At 40.1% G+C, this 17,300-nt stretch overlaps 1 protein-coding gene across 1 annotated transcript in view; it reads left to right on the forward strand.

Moving 5' to 3' along the window:
* Positions 1 to 17,300, forward strand: part of PTPRJ (protein tyrosine phosphatase, receptor type J) — a 66,371-nt gene that overhangs the window by 33,387 nt on the left and 15,684 nt on the right. Inside the window, exons 2-4 of the mRNA XM_027701811.1 lie at positions 14,560 to 14,578; positions 15,617 to 15,784; positions 16,517 to 16,771. Coding sequence (XP_027557612.1) covers positions 14,560 to 14,578; positions 15,617 to 15,784; positions 16,517 to 16,771 — 442 coding nt within the window. The remainder of the gene's footprint in view (positions 1 to 14,559; positions 14,579 to 15,616; positions 15,785 to 16,516; positions 16,772 to 17,300) is intronic.

Here is a 17,300-nt window from a genome sequence, read left to right on the forward strand (position 1 = left end):
AATAAGCAAACCTGATTTCTGCAATCAAAAGAAGGCTTTTATTTTGTTTCAGTTTTGTTTTGGGTTTTTTTGTTGTTGTTGTTGTTTTTTGTTTTGGTTTGTTGTTTTTTTTTTAAGCCTATAACTTTAAAAAGAGAGCTTTGTACCAAGAGCTGTGGTACTGCTGTAGATATGGTAACACAAGATATCTAAAAGGCCACATAAACTCTATCATAATAGAGGAAACTGTTATGCACTTTAAACTCATTCAAAGGTGTTCTGTATCTTGGGTGTCTGTTCATTGTTTGAAATGAAGGAGGAAGCTGGTGCTTTATTGGGAAGGCTGGTTCTGCAGAAGATCAGCTCAGTTGGAAGGTGATGTTTTGGGTCTGTTTTGGGTAGCTGTGCAGATACTGTTTCTGGGGTGACTGAGCCACCATTTACATCCAGCTTTCCTGATGTTTGCTATAAATACAGTCTGTGTTCTGTTGGTGGCATTACAGTAAAATTTATACTAATGAAATTAATGAAAAAAACTTCATGGGTTGCATATTATAGGGGCTAAGAATTGATAGATACCTCTCCCACGTCATATGAACATTTAATGTATGTGAAAGAACAATGTAAGAGCTTAAAAGGTTACTGTGATAATATTTGGGGATGGGGGATCTTCATATAGTGTTTGTTGAAATAAGAGAGATATTAGGAAAACTGGAAATATCTTTCAGGATGCAATTCTAGTTAAATCAGGATTAAAAGTAGAAATAATAAAATACTGTCCTCCTCTTCAGTTGTTTCACTCTACTGTCTCCTGTATGGGTAGTTCCAATGTAGGGTACAAAGGATGTAATTCAGATGAGAGAGTTTTGGTTAAACTGCAATACAAATGCTTTGAGTGAGTTAACAACACCGTAAGTGCAGTTTGTTTTCTTTAAATATGAAGGTTAAATTCTTATAAGTCATATCTAACTTGAGTTTTTGAGAAATTGGCTAGGAAATATTCAGTGGCAGATGTTGGATCAAAAAAATTACAGATATTTCCAGAGAGTCTTCCATTTAATTATTGTCTTTTATTGTAGTACTTATGCCTTTCAGTGCAGGATTATCCCTGGGTTGACTTCTGTCAGTAAAAAGGTAATTCTTTTGGTTTCTTGTGTGCTTGGGTTGTCTCTGCTGGTGTTGCATTTCTGTCACCAGAGTAATAGTGTTTGGAAGAATGAAAGTAGGTAACTTCATGATCTCACATTCCATAATGAAACATGTTTCATCATGGTTAAAGTACATTCAGTACAAATGTTGGGGGAGGGAGAGGTTAGGATTGTTTTGTTTGTGGTGTTATTTTCTTGGGGGTTTTTTTTGGTTGGGTTTTTTTTATTTTGAAACCGCGATCTTGAGACATGAGTGATGCTGTGTCTTCCTTCTTATGTGCAACAATGTCCTGTATGATCAGAGCTCATCTTTTTGGCTGCCTGCATCTGAACCCCCTGGGTAATTGTGCAGGAGCACACACTTGCTGGTTCCTCTTCTGTTTTCAAACAAGAAGGAAACCCCTTAGTCATCCAAACACTTCTCTGTTTGTTTGGCTTACTTGTAAGGAATGTGCTTTGGTAAGTGTCTTTGGGAGACTGAGCAGGGACTGGGCTTTAAACCCTAAAGTCTGCATTTAAAGTGGGTTCTGAACACAGACTTTACAACATGTAGTTGTTAGAAGCAGCATAGACATAAAAACCCTGGTACAGGGAAGAACGTGCTGTAACAATGGACTTAAAAAGGTTCTGAGTCATGCAGATGGGATATATCACTAGAAAAAAAAGGAGAAAATGACTTTATAGAGATGTTCAGTGCTTAGGGGTTGTCTAGACATCTGCCTTCATGCCTTTTGGCATCTGGAGGCTCACGTGTCCCAATACATGGTATTCCCTTGACAGAAAAAAAGTCTGTGGGTACATTTCCATTTTCATAGCTTGAGTCAGGTGATGGATCAGGCATCTTTCTAAACTAGGGCCTTGTCTACACTAGGGTATTCAAGCTAATGTATTTCTCAATCCTTTGAAAAGTCTTTTAGCTTTGCACCGGGCAGTCTGGGTGCAGTGAACAGTGGTCTTTAGTTCGACTTGGCTTGGTTTGCCTTCGATCTCATTTATATGTGTCTTCTCAGCCGAGCCTTTCATCTTGATGAAACTCTTCCTGGTTAGTGTCTGCAAGATGCCTTCTCACTGAGGCTGAAACACAGGGTGGAGGTTCTGCCATGCAGGCAAGGAATCAAACCGTGTGAGGGTGTGGATCAAACTCTGCTGGCACCTCTTGCCTATAAAGCAAGTTGTTCCAAAGTGTTTTTTCTTGTTTGTTCGTTTTCTGCAGCTGAACTGCTGCAATGTAGTTGCTATAAGGAACAATAAAATAGTATCTCTTAAGAGATGAGGAGAGGCTGCCATAGCCTGTGAAGGATTCACTACTTTATTCTGGTATGTAATCATTCTTTTGAATGTTTTACATTCTATATTCAAACCTGTTCTTCAGGTAGTCACGTTTCTGTCAGCATTATATAACTCTGTGACATTTTGACTACCTCTGTTAGAGACAGAAGAGGTGCAAAGGAATCCAGCTTGTGAATCACTCTTGGTTTAACCCTTGTTGGAAGGTGGGGAAAGAGCCCAAGTCCACTAAGACAGCAGTTCAGGGAAGGTGATGTGAAAGTCTGTAAAACCACATCAATTAAAAGGTACAAGATACCAAGGTTTTAGCAGCTGGAATGCAATTAACTTCCTCTTCACTCTTATCTTCCTCCCCTACCTGTACATTTCATGCAGGTGAACACCATGTGGCATGTAGCAAAGGTCAGTTATTTATGACATCTGATCCAAGGCTTTGATTTCTGACTCAGCACTCTGAGTTGGTATGTAGTTTTTATTGTGCTTATTTTAAAGACCTAAGAAGATCCTACCCAGCAGTCTGGTGCAGAGCGCTTAAGGTTTGCATTTTACATTGCTGCTTTACAGGATTTACTGTTGGCAAGCAGCAGTTTATAGGTGGTTACAAATATGTTATCCCCCTAATCTCAGGGAAATCTGGCTATACATGAGCAAATACAGTAAATGACTTAGCCTTCTGTGACATGCACATAAAATATGATGCAAAGCCTGGAGGACTTAGTTTGATCTTTGTCTTAAAGCTAGTTTAATGTGGCTTTAGTATTTGAGTGGGAAGATGAAACTTTGCCCCATGTGTGCATGGTAAAAATGCATCACAGTGAACTGAAGGGTTTCTTCTGTAACATTCTCCAAAGCTTTTGCTCCAAACATGCAGACACATTTACATGGGTTTTCTAGTCAAAGCTTTGGGACTTGTCAGCCTTAAACATGCAGATGATCAACTTTAGAAGCCTATTTTTAGCAGATCAAAGTTCCATTTGTGGACTATGTATGTTTTAATGCAATACTTGAGCACTATTTTTCATAGCCTTTCCCGTTTGTGCGGTTTTTTTTGTGGGGGAGAGGGGCATTGGTTTGGATTGGGTTTTTCTGTGTTTGGTGTTTTTAGCAAATAAATAATAGCAGGGAGTGTGCTCTAGCTAGCTGGTTTGGAGTATGTCCTTGTTTCCTCCCTGAATATTATAGAGGTATTATACTTTAGCTATTGCAAAGTATAAAAAATTAAACATTGAACATCAGGCCAGAAAGAAATCTGTCTGATTTGGATATGTTTTACTGCTGTTTGTTATTATCTTGGTTGGAAATGCTTTGCTGCTGTTCGTTGTTGGCATTGTTTCATCTTTAATATGATATCCATATAAACCTGTATGTGTATGAATCATGAAGTTCTTGTCCTTCAAGGTTTCTCAGGATTTTGCAGTGGTGCAGGAAAACAGTTTATATAGTTTAGGTCAAGGTTAGAAACGTTTCAGAGAAGTAGTGATGTTTTTTCAGTTTCTCTATTTGTGGTCTGTTGAAGACAGAGGAGCAAAAGAGAATAAATCTAATGTTTTGAAGACTTTGAACATATAATCTGGGTGAAATAAAATCAAATCTACTCTTCGGGCTTTCAGTTTAAGTCAAAGAATAATTATTGAAGGAATTAATTGATGTGTTGTTGAAGATGCAGCAAAAATGAAGAGGAAGGATGAGGAGTTGTGATTGATTGTAATACCTGGTACTCATCTTTCATCCTGCCATTTTGTATATAAGCATTAAGAGAGGCTGTCTAAAATACATTGAGGATCCTTCCTTTGAATTTCTAACTGTCTCAAATATGCTTTAAAAATAATTGCACTAAAGGGGTTAATGGTATATAAAGGGAAAAGAGAAATACCAGTGATGCCCTCCCCTACCCCCAGTCTCTTCTGCAGTTGATGCCTGACTTGTATTAGTACTTTTTAATATCTCACTTTTTTTTTTTGCCACAGTTGAGGCAATAGTTGCTACTACAGACTGCCAAAGTGCTTGGAGGATGGTACTGCACTTGTTGCTGCTCCTTTCTGACTTTGCGTTAGGGTAACACTGTCAGCTCCTGTGGAAGCCTGTGTGACACAACCATTCCTAATAGTGTACCGGTATTTCTAATAAAACTTCAAAGTGCATTTAAAGTATTTTGCCAAGGCAATCTGTTAATCAGAAGGCTGCCTGTATAAAATATGTATGTATGTGTCTTCAGAAACAGAACTTGTATAAAAATTTTCTTTTTAACATCTTGTGTGCTTAAAATTTGCAAGAACTGTCATCAAGTGGAAGTGAATTTCTGATTGAAATAGTTGTGCTTCATCATTAAATTCACTAGTAATGGATATTAATTCGGTGGCAATACAATAAGTTTGGATGAAATTGGGTAAATTTAAGGAATATTTGTCCTTCATTTAATTGTGTTTTTTAGAAGGTTATTTTCAGTAATCTTTTATGAAAACTTTGGGCTTTTCTGTCAAGACCATGCAATAGAAAGAAGTAGTTTTTTGTATTCTGATTGTAGATTAGGTAGCAGAAAATCTGTAATTGTATGGAAACAGCAAAAGCTATTGGAAGCCACATCAGTGGTACTATTGCTCTAAGCGAAGAACGACCAAAATGTTGGGAAAATTGACTCTTAGTTTTGAAAGCTTTCTATGTTGTTGTTTTTTTTTTCAAGGCTAAGCAAACACTTCACATTGATATAATATGTAATTTACTTGAAATGAACATGTTTTAAGACTGGTAATAATGTAAACATCTTCCTCTTAGATATAAGAATTTGAAATGAGCTACTAGCTGTTTGATCTGTATCAGAGCTAAGCCAAATATACAGATCAGCAGGAACTCCTTCATGTGTCTTGGAAGGAGAAAGAAGCCATGGATATTATTTTTTTAGAATAAAAAGTTTGCAGCTGGTCAGGCTGCAGTGTCGGTTTGATCTCTGGTTCTGACCCTGCATCATCCAGCCTTTTTCCTCCATACCCAGTCCTCCCAGATGGCCATGAAGTTGACCTTTTAATAGACATATCTATTGACTGGTAAATGAGAGAGAGCCCACGTTGTTGTCAGTGAATAACTTCTCATGCAGCCTCAGTGTATTCATAGAGGCGAGTCTGGTGATGGGATGATGGCAGAGCCAATTCTCATTCCTGTTTCTATTCAGCTTCTGTTCAAAGAGGAGGAAAAGAGAGACTCTACCAGAGCCCTAGATGAACTTACTGGAGCTGTACAATGAGATCTTTTGTTCCCTCCCAGGAGTACTACTACATGTTTTGAACGCTTGCAGTCCATTTGTCTTTTGCTTAAAGTTTAAATTCATTAAAGGATTAAATGGGCTGACAGTTGCAGGCAAACCTCAAGGGTATCCCTTCAACCCCACGTTGCTGTGTGAAAACAGCATATGGGAAAACGTGGTTTAATCAAATTATTTGTGTTTGTGATAATCTGATCCTTGTAGATCAGCCAGATCTGTGACTTAGTGTGGAACTGGAAAAGGTTTAACATCACAGTTTTGCTATAAGGCAATTTGCATTTGTTTTGGAGAAGTCAGTCAGATGCTACTTTGCTTTTAGGTCCCATCAAAAAATGTAGATTCACCACAAACCAGTGCAGGTGAAGATGTGATATGTAGTAAATAAGCACTGTGAAGAAATTTTAAGGTCCAGCCTGTAATTTATTGCATGAAATTACTTCACTCGTGACAGGTTTGTGATGCTTGAAGGTATACTGAGCGTGCCCAAGCCAGCTCAGTGGTGTCATTATCTCCTGCAATCTGCATCTGAGCTGGTATTAACACCTGCATCACACTTTACACTCTAACATGGTCATCCTTAGCCCTGTACTTTCCAGAAAGTCCACTTTTATGGGATTTTAGGCCTATTTCCCTGCTGTTAGTCGCTCAAGCTGAAGTTCGATGGTTTTACTGGGGCCTCTAGTGGTCTCAGACTGCATTACCCAACCAGAGCTGCTGTTTGGAGATGGGGAGGAAGGATTGCTTTCCTCCCTCCCTTTGGATAGATTTACCGAGCTACGGGGCAAAGGCAGTGCCGTACAGATAAATTATTTGGATTCTAGTGGAGCATTTTACACGGAGTTAGAACGGAATGTGCTGAAGGAGTGTAAATAAATGGTAATAAATGGTAACCGAGCGTGAAGGAGGAGATGAATGTTAGCCTGAAAGGTCTCTGTTTTGGGCAGTGATCACAGGCTGGTTTCTCCCAGCTGCACACCTCATTGCTTTTTAAATTAGGAAGTTTTGCCCCTGGTAAGGGCAAAAAGATACTTTACTAAGAAAAGTGTGGAATTAAGGCAGGCAAGAGCAAAGCCATCACGTACCAGTGCCAAGACTGGTCACAGGAAAAAAAAGGATTTTGTCTCTAACAAGACAGTTTTGAGCTCTACGTGAGCAACTTTGTAGGCTTTCACAGGCCATGGTTCTCCTGCCATCAGACAGGGTGTCATAGATGAGAAATTTGGTCCTTATTGTCAGTGTAAATAATCTTTCTTGATGTTGTCTTTGAGCTTTGGTGTAAGTTTTAAAATCCCTTCATGACTGGTTTTATTTGGAAAACTCTCAAACCAAATCCAGCTCAATGTTATTCTCCTTGTAAAGTATCTTTTAACACTTCCCTGAGCAAAGACTGTGCAGAGTCCAAAGTGTCTGGCATAGAAAAGTGAAATCTACTTGTGATAAGAGAGAAACTTGAGAGTCCCAATTGCTCTCAGCTAAGCAGATCTGAAATAGGGCTCTGTCAGGAAATGCTGCTCACTTTCGTGACTGTGCTGCAAAGGCCAGGCGGCTGCTGGCGCTGGTGTGCATTTTCCATGGTGTCTGGGTGGCCAACCCTGCTGACTTGGCGACAGTTAGTGTTGTGTCATTGCCACCAGGGTATTTTTTTCTTTTTTTCCTCCCTTTTTTTTTTTCTTTTTTTCTTTTTTCATTGAATCCTTCTTCTTCCAGGGTGTGCCTGAGTAATGACTCAGAGTGAAAAAAATAGTGCTTTTGAGCTACATGCAGGAATGTGGCTTGTTCACATAAAATAAAAGTTGATGCTTCCTTAGATTTGGAAGAAAGCAACTGCCAGTGTTAACCAAAAGTTCCTCTTAGAAGAGGAGGTTTTTCGATTCAGGCATTGCTCTTGCACATCTGACTGCAGTTCCACCCATGTCAGCATGACATGTAACTTGAGCAGGATAACAATTTGAGGTTTAGTAAGTAGTTGTTTTAAATATTACTCATTGCCATTGTCAAATAAGCAGACTGTTCGCTTTATAAACTCCTTCAGCAGCATCATCTCTGAAAAGACATTACATGTACAACTTACATGGGTACAATGACAATGGGTTATGCAAATATTTAAAGTTGTTGAAACATTTCAGCCTTTCTCTGGGATGAAGTTTTATTGTTTCCTCAGTTGGAGTGATCCGACTCTACTGTGAGGTGGTTTGCAGCACCTACTGCCTGTAATTAATGAGGACCTGGAGGTTTGGGTGAAAAAAACTACTACTTGATCACATGGAAAAGTTTAATATTAAAGTTTGATCTGGAAGTCATTGGAATTAAGTCTGATTAATGGTGGATCAGTGGTGAGAGAGCTATCAGTTGCAATGCAATTGTGTTTGGTGTCTGGGCTTATTGTCAGCCCATTTCATCTGGAAATCTGTGCTGCTTGGACTTAGGTATTTCTGTTGCTTCTGTGTTTTATGCGTGCGCAGTTAAGTGAATCACTTCCTTGTACCAAACCACAGGAAAACTTACCTGAGAAATCTTTCCTTGAAGGTAGGACTCAGGAAGGAGAAACAAATCTAACAGGTACAATTCAGATAAGGTCCGTTCTATATTTTTCTCTTTATTTTGAATATGTTGTCCAGAAAACTCCTGGCTCCTAGGCTAGCTATCTGAAAAGCAGATACAGGTAAAACTTGGACAAAAATCAGGAGAGGAAGAAAGAACTTGCTCCATATGTTCTGTCACAAATTTCCATCTGGTGTCTCATCTTGGCTTTCCTACAAGGCCTTGTCTTCCGCTGCATTTTTAGTTCACTGGAGGTGCTGTGCAAACCAGAATCCCCTCATCTGTTTTTATAAAAAACAATGGGAAAAGTTATATTTGGTCTTTCTTTGGAGAAAAGCTTGCTTCAGGGAAGGCAGAATTTAGAAATGTCAGGGGTAAAATATAAATACATGCAAAGTGGAAATAGTCTTTACCCTTTCACATAACTGCATAATAGCTCAAAATAGCCTGTATGGCTGCTGACTGCTTCAGGGCTTTGCATAGCTTCCTACTGCGAAGAGGGTCCAGCCCCACCCACTTACTAACAAACACCAGCTCATGTTTCTTTCTTCTGAGTTCTGGGTCTCCATCTGGTCCTATGCAGTGTCATTAGCAGAGCTGCTCATTTAGGGTTAAAAGAAGACAAGACCCTGAACATCTTGCAAAAACTTAGTGTTTTTTTTACCCCAGGATAAACCCACTTACACCAAACATTCTGTGAAATAGTGTTTTATGTATGGGCTGTGAATACCTGCCTAAGATACCAGAGGGAAAACAAGTAGAGCTGACACTTGCCGCAGCATATTTTCCATTTTTCATTGGAAGGGAATGCATCATGTTATTGAGATCATCTGGAGTTAATTTGAATCAAAAAAAGTACTATTGTGGATTACAGCTAAAATTAATTTAGCAGAGTAAATACACACTAGAAAGGGGGGAAAAAAGAAAACCAACTCCAAACCCTAGCACTGAATCTTCAAGGAAACTATGTAATATAATTAAATGTTAGCTTCTGACTTGGCCTCCTGTTGATTATTTCCTCCTTCTAGTAGTAAGGACCTGATACAGGAGGGCTAAGTATTCACAAATGCCACTGAAATTGGTAAGTGAACTGTTTAGCACACCTACAGCACAGACTCAATCCACCTTGTCTTTTTTTCTTTTCATACAATAAGTACAGGGGAAAGCACTTGCTTTTCTTGACTTGGCATATCTTTGATTGTGTAAATCTAAGGCTGAGGGAACTGGCTTTATTTAGCCTGGAGAAAAAGAGGCTCAGGGGCAACCTCATTGCACTCTACAGCTACCTGAAAGGAGGTGGCAGTGAGCTGGGGGTCGGTCTCTTCTGCCATATCTCCAGTGAAAGGATGAGAGGAAATGGCCTTAACTTGCATTGCGGAGGTTCAGATTAGTAACTAGAAAAAAAAAATCACTGAAAGAGTGGTCAGACGTATAATTTGCCCAGGGAGGTGGTGGAGTCACCACCTCTAGAAGTGTTCAAGAGGTGTCTGGATGTGACACTTGGTTTAAGGGTGTTTATGGTGGTGCTGGGTTGACGGACTAGATGATCTTGAAGGTCACTTTCAACCTTGATGATTCTGTGTGAATTTCCCTGCATTTTGCAATTTATAATGATTTGTGCTTGAAGTTTTCTGCTTAAATGCACAGAAATGCTTTGCAATTGAAGGTTTTTGACACTTTATGAAGAAATTAGAAAACAGGGCAATATATTACCCAAGTGTATTTTAGCTCATTTTCCTGTATCGTATCTCTGGTACCCTAGAACCCAGAAATTGCCAAAGTAAGGCTTGTTAGTTGAACCAGGTCATACAGGTTTAAGCACATATTTTTCCCCAGTTCAGGTGATCTCATTTTTCTTGCCCAGTGCTGTAAGCCTACAAACTTCATTAATTTGGAAATGATATGGAAATTAATGAGGTGAAATAACCAGGAGATGGGTTGCAAGAGACAAAAACATTTCATCTTCCAAAACCCATCCTGTCTTGTTGTAGGACAACAGTCTTCTGCAGGATGGTGTCACTCCCTGCTGATTTAGACTTTGCACTCCCAGGGAAGTAGGAAGACGTCCCCAGCTGAAATAGCAGTCAATGCCTTAAAAATCCTAGAAAAATCAGCAAGTGTTGAAAAGCTGTATCAATCTGTGGATGCAATACTTGAGCAATCCCACTTCTGTAACTGTGGAGCTTCCCAGTGGCATTCTGGGTTTTAATTTTCACTTACTTTGTGTGACCTTGAATAAAAGCTTTCTGTGGGAATGGTTTCTGAATAAGCCTTATGCTAAGTATGAAATATCAGAGGTGACAGAGGGGTCTGTAAGTGTCCAAGTTATTATGCCTTTGCTGGCTAATATTTGTTGGCTGAGCGGTGGTGACTGAGCACCAGCAAAGACAAGCCTGGAGTCTTAAAACCATCATGATGGTTGCTGTGTGGTGGCTTGTCCTGAAGCCCATATTTATAAATGTGGGACAACTAATGGTAAGTGAACATAGCAAGGGAAAAAAAAGGTGTGAGATCAGGGTTACATGGGGTAGTGATCTTCATTGTGCTGTTGCTTTTGTGAAAGGGTGTTGAGAAGCAATTTGGAGACCGCTGTGATAGCTTGGTGGTATTTTTGTGGAACTCCTCCAAGCTTGAGAGGATAGGTGGATGGAGAAGATAAGATCTAAAGGTACACATTTGAAAGATCGCTGGCTTTGAGAGGGGTGTGAATAATTTCCTGGCTTTTTTCTTCTGAGTCACAGGGCACACACTGGTAGCACACAAGAAATAGTAAGCAGTAACCTCAAGTGGTGTTCTCGGAAAGGATTTGTGGTTAAGGGGTTTTTTTGGGCTGGGATTTTTTGGTTTGCTCACTTTGACTGTTTAGCCAGCTTCTTAACCTTGTATTTACATGAACCAAATCACGTTGTTTGTTTTGAAAACTGGAGCACCCCTGGCAGGTGGGCTACTGTGCACAAGGGTTTTTCCCAGTGCAGGAACCCCAACTTCATTAGAGGGTACAGTTTGTCAAATATCAGTGGGACTTGGGCTTCTCAGTCACTGTTTTTGAAGAAGTTTTCCTGCAACACTTCCTATTTCTCCCTCAGTAAGATTACCTCTGAGACTAATAATAATTCCTTAGGCAACCCAATGTATACCTGAGGAGGATGGAGCTGAACTCTGCATGTATTACAGGCAACCAGCTCCTTGTTGGTAATAAACTGCACACATAAGGAGCCCAGGACAGACCTCGAGCAAGTGCAGGTCAATTCCTCAGCTCCTCTGGAACATGGAGCCTTTGGTCAGGCACTAAGCATTGCTGTGTGACACATGAAAAGATTCATTTACCATCACATTGACAGTGATGACTTTGTGCATACACCTCTCCTGTTTTTCAGTTGAAATGATCAGTGTTTAGCATTTTGCTGTCTTTTCTTGGGGAGGGATGTTCCACCCCTACCCAAAGCTCCACAAAAGTTAAGAAATTACCCAATTGTACATATGAATACTAGGTATTTGTGTCATTGAATAAGAAAAGTGGAGGTGGCAGGGCTCATGATATATTAGGTGCAAACACAAGGAGAAGCAGGTGTTCAGTGCAAATATCCTCTGAAATAATAAACAAATGTTTTGTATAAATTCTTGTTAAGTTCTTATAAATACTCATATAAGGCTGAAGAACACTTTGGTTCATGGCTGGTGTTGAAAAATACAGCATGGAATGACTGAGTCAGGCAGGCTGACACTTGGGAATGGGAACACTTGTTTTGTGTGGGTTTGGGTTTCAGAAGGAGGCCTGCCTGTCACGTGATTTTTTTTTATTTGATTTTTTTTTTTAATTTGGTTTGTGCATAGTCTTCTGGAAAGTCAAAGGAGTACTGTGAGACTGTGCGATGAGCAAGTGGAATGATGGGAAGCTGTTCATTCATCATGTGACAGGAATTTTAGCATAACTTTCCTTTTGTTGTTTGAGCATCCTTAACAAAACCAACACATGACAGTACAACCAAGTTTCTAGCAGCCTGGTCATGATTTGCCATTAGATCAGATAGCCATAAAACAGGAATCAACATGCTTGTTGTTTGAGTTGGCAGGGAAGTAATGGGGTGGTAAGGAGGAGGGGCACAGGAGGTTTGGTGGTGGCATAACTGTTTCACAGCCATGTGATATCTGTTGCTCCTGTTGCTCAGGAAGGATGCTGTGCCCCTGAATTCAAAATTTGGATAGAAGGAGATGAGAAAGTTCATCTTCAGGTAGTTTTGCAGAAAGGAAAGCAACTAAAGGACAGGCTGTAAACAATGTCAGGCTCTTGCTTCTGTGTGTGTGGGGCTGCAGAAATCCCTGTTGCTTAGTCCTGTGGCATTTCTTGTTGTTTTCATTCTTTTTGCAATTTCCCTTTCTTAATAAATAAAACACCCTTTTGGCTTTGCTTTTAGATTGCCCTGCATTTCAGGGAATCTTACCTCTTGCTCCATCATTCAGCAACTGTTTCCACAGAGCTTAGCACTTCTGCTCTGAATACTGCATGGTGGTGTTTTCCTGCCTTTCCTGGGGTGAAAGACTACGAAAGGACTCTTGACCTAAGTGCAGACAAATGTTTCCTCACTTCCTAATAGCCTTGCAGTTTGGCTGAGCTCTCAAAAATTCAGAAAGGTTGAGGGGGAGCCTCAAACTTGTACCCAGGACATCCATGTCCCATATTATGTCGGTTGCAGGCTGAGTTGTCCGTAAGGCTGTGGTAGAAGAGACTAGGGATTAGGTCTTTGATGCTTACAAGTGCTCTTTTGCCTGGGTTGTGTGCCCAAACTCTTCTTGCTGCTGCACTGAGACCATCACAGGCTGGAATGGGCTCTCCACTTGGAGTTTGCTTTTGCTGCTCTTCTCCTTGCTGTAAAGCTGGAGGGGTGGTTTCTAGTGTTGTTTCTGCTCAGCTGGCCTGCCTCATCTTTGTAGAGAGTGTTTTTTGTAGTCTCTCACTGGGAGAACAAGCTTTAATGGTGTCTTCTGACTACTTTTTAAGGGTCTGCTTGGGCCCATGACTGTGGCACAAGGAGCTGCTGCTCCTGGAGCTACTTGTGGCACCAGCAACATGTGAGCTGAGGGAGGGGTGAATGATTTGGGATTCAAGCATTGTATCGGATTGTTGTGGTATAGCTGCTTACTTTGAGTTAGCTTGTGGAATTGCACAAAGAGCTAAGGAATTAAGAAAATGGGGGAAGAGAAAATGACTTTCAAGTGCTTTAGATGAAAGGTTCCTTCTGCCTGCCGCCCCACCATAGTTCCAAAACCAGACCCAGAAACCTCCCATGCTTACAGGTCTCCCCGGCACAAGGCACTGTGACCTGTGGATCTCCAGCACCACACTGGGAACCTGCCGGTGCTTGGGACGCTTACCTCTGCATGCTTGTTTTTGCCTTGTCATGTGTAGCTTTTCAAGTTGTATTTAATCCTTGATACAATTGCTGCAGTAATGTGTTCTTATGTGACAAAAGTGGCTGCTGCAGTCGGCTGGCATCAGCTGGCTACTGGAGCCCCAGGAAATCAGTTTTCCTCTCAAGCACCTGCAGACCTCAGTCTGAGGCTTTTATTTCACTCCTTTAAGGAGCATTTTGTGGTGCCTCTGGAGGGCCAATTTGCACACCAGCAGGAAGGGAAATGACTATTCTGAAGTAAAAGTACGAAGTTGAAAGACTAAAAATCATCCTCGGAGCAAATTCTGGTGTGATGGTCAGTATTACTAGCAGAGTAGTTTTAGACTGCAGTTGAGTGGCAACTGCTGATACGTTATGGATATGTGCACATATATAAAGTAGATTTCAGGGTATGTACTAAGTGTTTTGAACTTTGACTACACTGAGTTTGCATTCTCTGAAGCAAAGTACTCTTTTGTGAGAAGTAATGAAGTTTGTACAGCAATACGATGAAAGGAAAAGTCTTATTAATAAAAAAGACCTAATTGACATCTACTATTTTTTTGTGGGATGGTGTCAAAGATGCTAACTAAAGCATCTTTTGACTAAGATATAGGTTTGGTATTTAAATTGTTATGTGCAAAATAACCAGCTTATGTTATTCAAACTTTTTTGTGTGTGTGTGACAAAATAAACTAGTTTTTGAAAAACTGGAAATGAAAATTTTACCAGCATGTTTAGATTTTTTTTCTCTAATAGTTTGGTATATTTTTGGTGCTGTTTTTATGTAGATTTTTTGGTATTTTTAGGTAATTCTTTTGCAGATTGAACAGTTTAGACTTTTTTAAATTGATTTCTCTCCCCCCGCCCCCATGTTAATTAAACCAGTCCTTTTTTTCCGTTTGAACTTCTGGTATTTTTTAAGTTTTAATTTCTGTTATTTATTTTTGTTTTCCAGGTCAGATGTACAATTGACTGTAAGTATAATTCTGTGGCTTGCTTTTTATTTTTTTATATAACTCATTATCTGAATTTCTTTTAAGAAAGATCAGACATTATCAGCAAATTATTAAAAAAAAACCAACCAAACTTCCTGAAAAAAGTTTTTAGAAATGGTAGTTAAAAATGTAGACTCAATTATTTTAGTGGCTAATTCCTGCAATGCATTTAAGGATGTTTAAAGATATAGATATATAAATACTTTTCAGTTTGCTTTTCAGTTTGTAAAGAGTTCTGGTAAAATCAAGTACAGGTATAGAAGAAAGATGGGAAAATAAACTTGAAGGCAACACAAAACAAACAAACCCCAAAACAAACAGCCACCCAAAGTGATGCTTTTAATAATTTTCTGAAGTGAGTCTAGAACTGCTGTACTGGCCAAGATGACAAGTTCTCACATGGCAGAAATTTCTGAAAGTACATGCAGATAAGTTCTACGTTAATATTGAACATCAGACTTATATGAGTTAGCTTTAAATTTTAGGGTCTGAATCAACTCTCTTCACACTTTGGACTGTGCCACATCAATATAAAGTTTCTTGCTGTAGATATACGACGTCTGTTCCTTACTTGTGGGAACACACTGCAGGACTACGAGAACTTTTTTCCTCATGTGCTGAGGAGAAGAGGGAAAATTGCTATGCCAGGTTAAACAAGCTTCTGATAATACATGAAAACACACGCACACATGGAATGTGGCTGTAAGTTTCTTTGACTCCGTTCAAGCAAAACTGCACTGAAAAGAGCAAATCATGATAGCTTTCATCTGAACTGTGTGTAGCATCAGTGAATGATTGAAATAATGTTGTGGTCCCTTAATATAAATCAAATAATCTCGCAGAAGTTGAGAGGGAAAACCAGGAAATGCACAGTGAAAATTTGTAGAACAAATTGAGAGAATGGAAATGACTGCACATCTGTGCATGATATCTATAAAAACAATATCTATCTAGTTCTGCAAATGGGAAGCCCAGAAGTTTTGCAAAGACATTTATTGTTTGGTGTTCTTCTTTCAGGCACTGAGGATTGCAGCTCAAAAAATGTAACTGCAGAACAAGGAACCAGTAGTAATGATAATTTATCAGTAAACTCTGCAAGTGGGAGCAAAACATACGGAGGTGGAAGATCGATCAGGGCTGTGTCACCATCCGATGGGACAATAAGTGATGGAAGCAACGTAACACGTACGTGGTTTGAAATGTGGCTGGGATGTGAATCTTCAGGGTGTTTTGCATTTTTTATATTGTATTAGCATTTTAACACTCTGAACTGTAGTCCAGAGTGCAAAGAGCATTGCAGGGGCATGGATCCAACTGCTTTACTGGAATAGAGAACGAGCCAAAGAAATCTGTCTGCACAGCTGACTAGGAGTGCAATTTCATGCTGTGATTGGCTCATGGCCTTGAAATAGTTCTGTTCATGTTAGACTTAGGCCCCCTTCCCTGCTTACTATGGCTTTTTAGGTTACAACTTCAACAGTTGAACCTCACTGTGACGTGTAGATTTGAAATGCATGAGTAAGAGGGTTACAGCATGCTGTGTCATGTATCTAGAGAAGAGGTGTATGAATCTTGCTGCTAGAAAGGCTTCTCTCTTTGGGGTAGCCAGTTTAGGAAAAAATGACAGCAGGTTGTGTGTTCCAGTCTTCCTCAGCACCATGCATGAAGTTCACAGCTGAGGCAGCACAGTAATCACCACGGCACCTAGATAGTTCTACTCCAGGAGATGAAGAGAAACTTGAGGAATTAGAGTAGTTTGGAGAGCTAGCCAAGTGTGCCTTGCAGTATGGAAGGATGGCTTGATTATTTTCCCAGGCTGATTAGTGTTTTACAGAGACCAGGAGAAGAGTGCTTTATGTGTTTGTCAACAAATATTCTTGCGGGTTAAGATATTTTTATTTTTTTTTTGTTTCACAGTGTCCAGCCCAGTTTATGATCTCAAGGCAAAATATGTTGGTATGACTTCTGTCATCTTAACGTGGTTAGTGAACGGCACTGCTTCGAACTCCTGCAGGATAGAGTATGGAAAAGATACCTCTACGAAGAGCCTGATGACCAATGAGACCGAAATAGAAATTACCGACTTGATCCCTGGGACAATGTACAATTTCATCGTATTTGCAGCAGTAGATGGTACTGAGACAGAAGGAGTGCCCTTAAGGGTGTATACAAGTAAGTCGCAGTTACTTGAAGCCCTGTTTCCAGTGGTCTGTACTTTTCTGTGCAGGTCAGGGCTCTACCTACCTATGTGAGGATTGAAATTCAATACTGTTGTGTGTATATTTTAGTCCTGGAGGACTAAAATATATCTCGGCAATATACAAAGAATGGGATGTTAGGGTACAGCAGAAACATGGCCCTGATGGTTTCGTTTGTTTGTTTTAAATTATCATACTTCCCCTCCATCCTGGTCTCTTCCCTGCTCACCTCTCTGGATTCCCAGGGGAAGCTCTGGGAGTTCTGACACAATGATGTCCTACACTTCCGCTGTGAGGTGTCAAAGGGAAATGAATGCCACTCAGAATGACTTGTCTTCAGTTCTCTCTTAGCTGCCCACTGGTGCAGCAGGCTCCCGCAGTGCCTGGTGATGTTGGGCTGCTCCTGCCCTCTGAACCATGAGTGGTGGGAAGGGAATGAAGTACTGATGTGCCTGCGTTTCTTCTGTCCGTGCCTATGAGCAGCTGTTCTTGCAGGCTGACAG

The sequence above is a fragment of the Neopelma chrysocephalum genome, unplaced genomic scaffold, assembly GCF_003984885.1.
Source record: "Neopelma chrysocephalum unplaced genomic scaffold, ASM398488v2 Primary Assembly neopelma1_24, whole genome shotgun sequence".
In the NCBI taxonomy this organism is placed as follows: domain Eukaryota; kingdom Metazoa; phylum Chordata; class Aves; order Passeriformes; family Pipridae; genus Neopelma; species Neopelma chrysocephalum.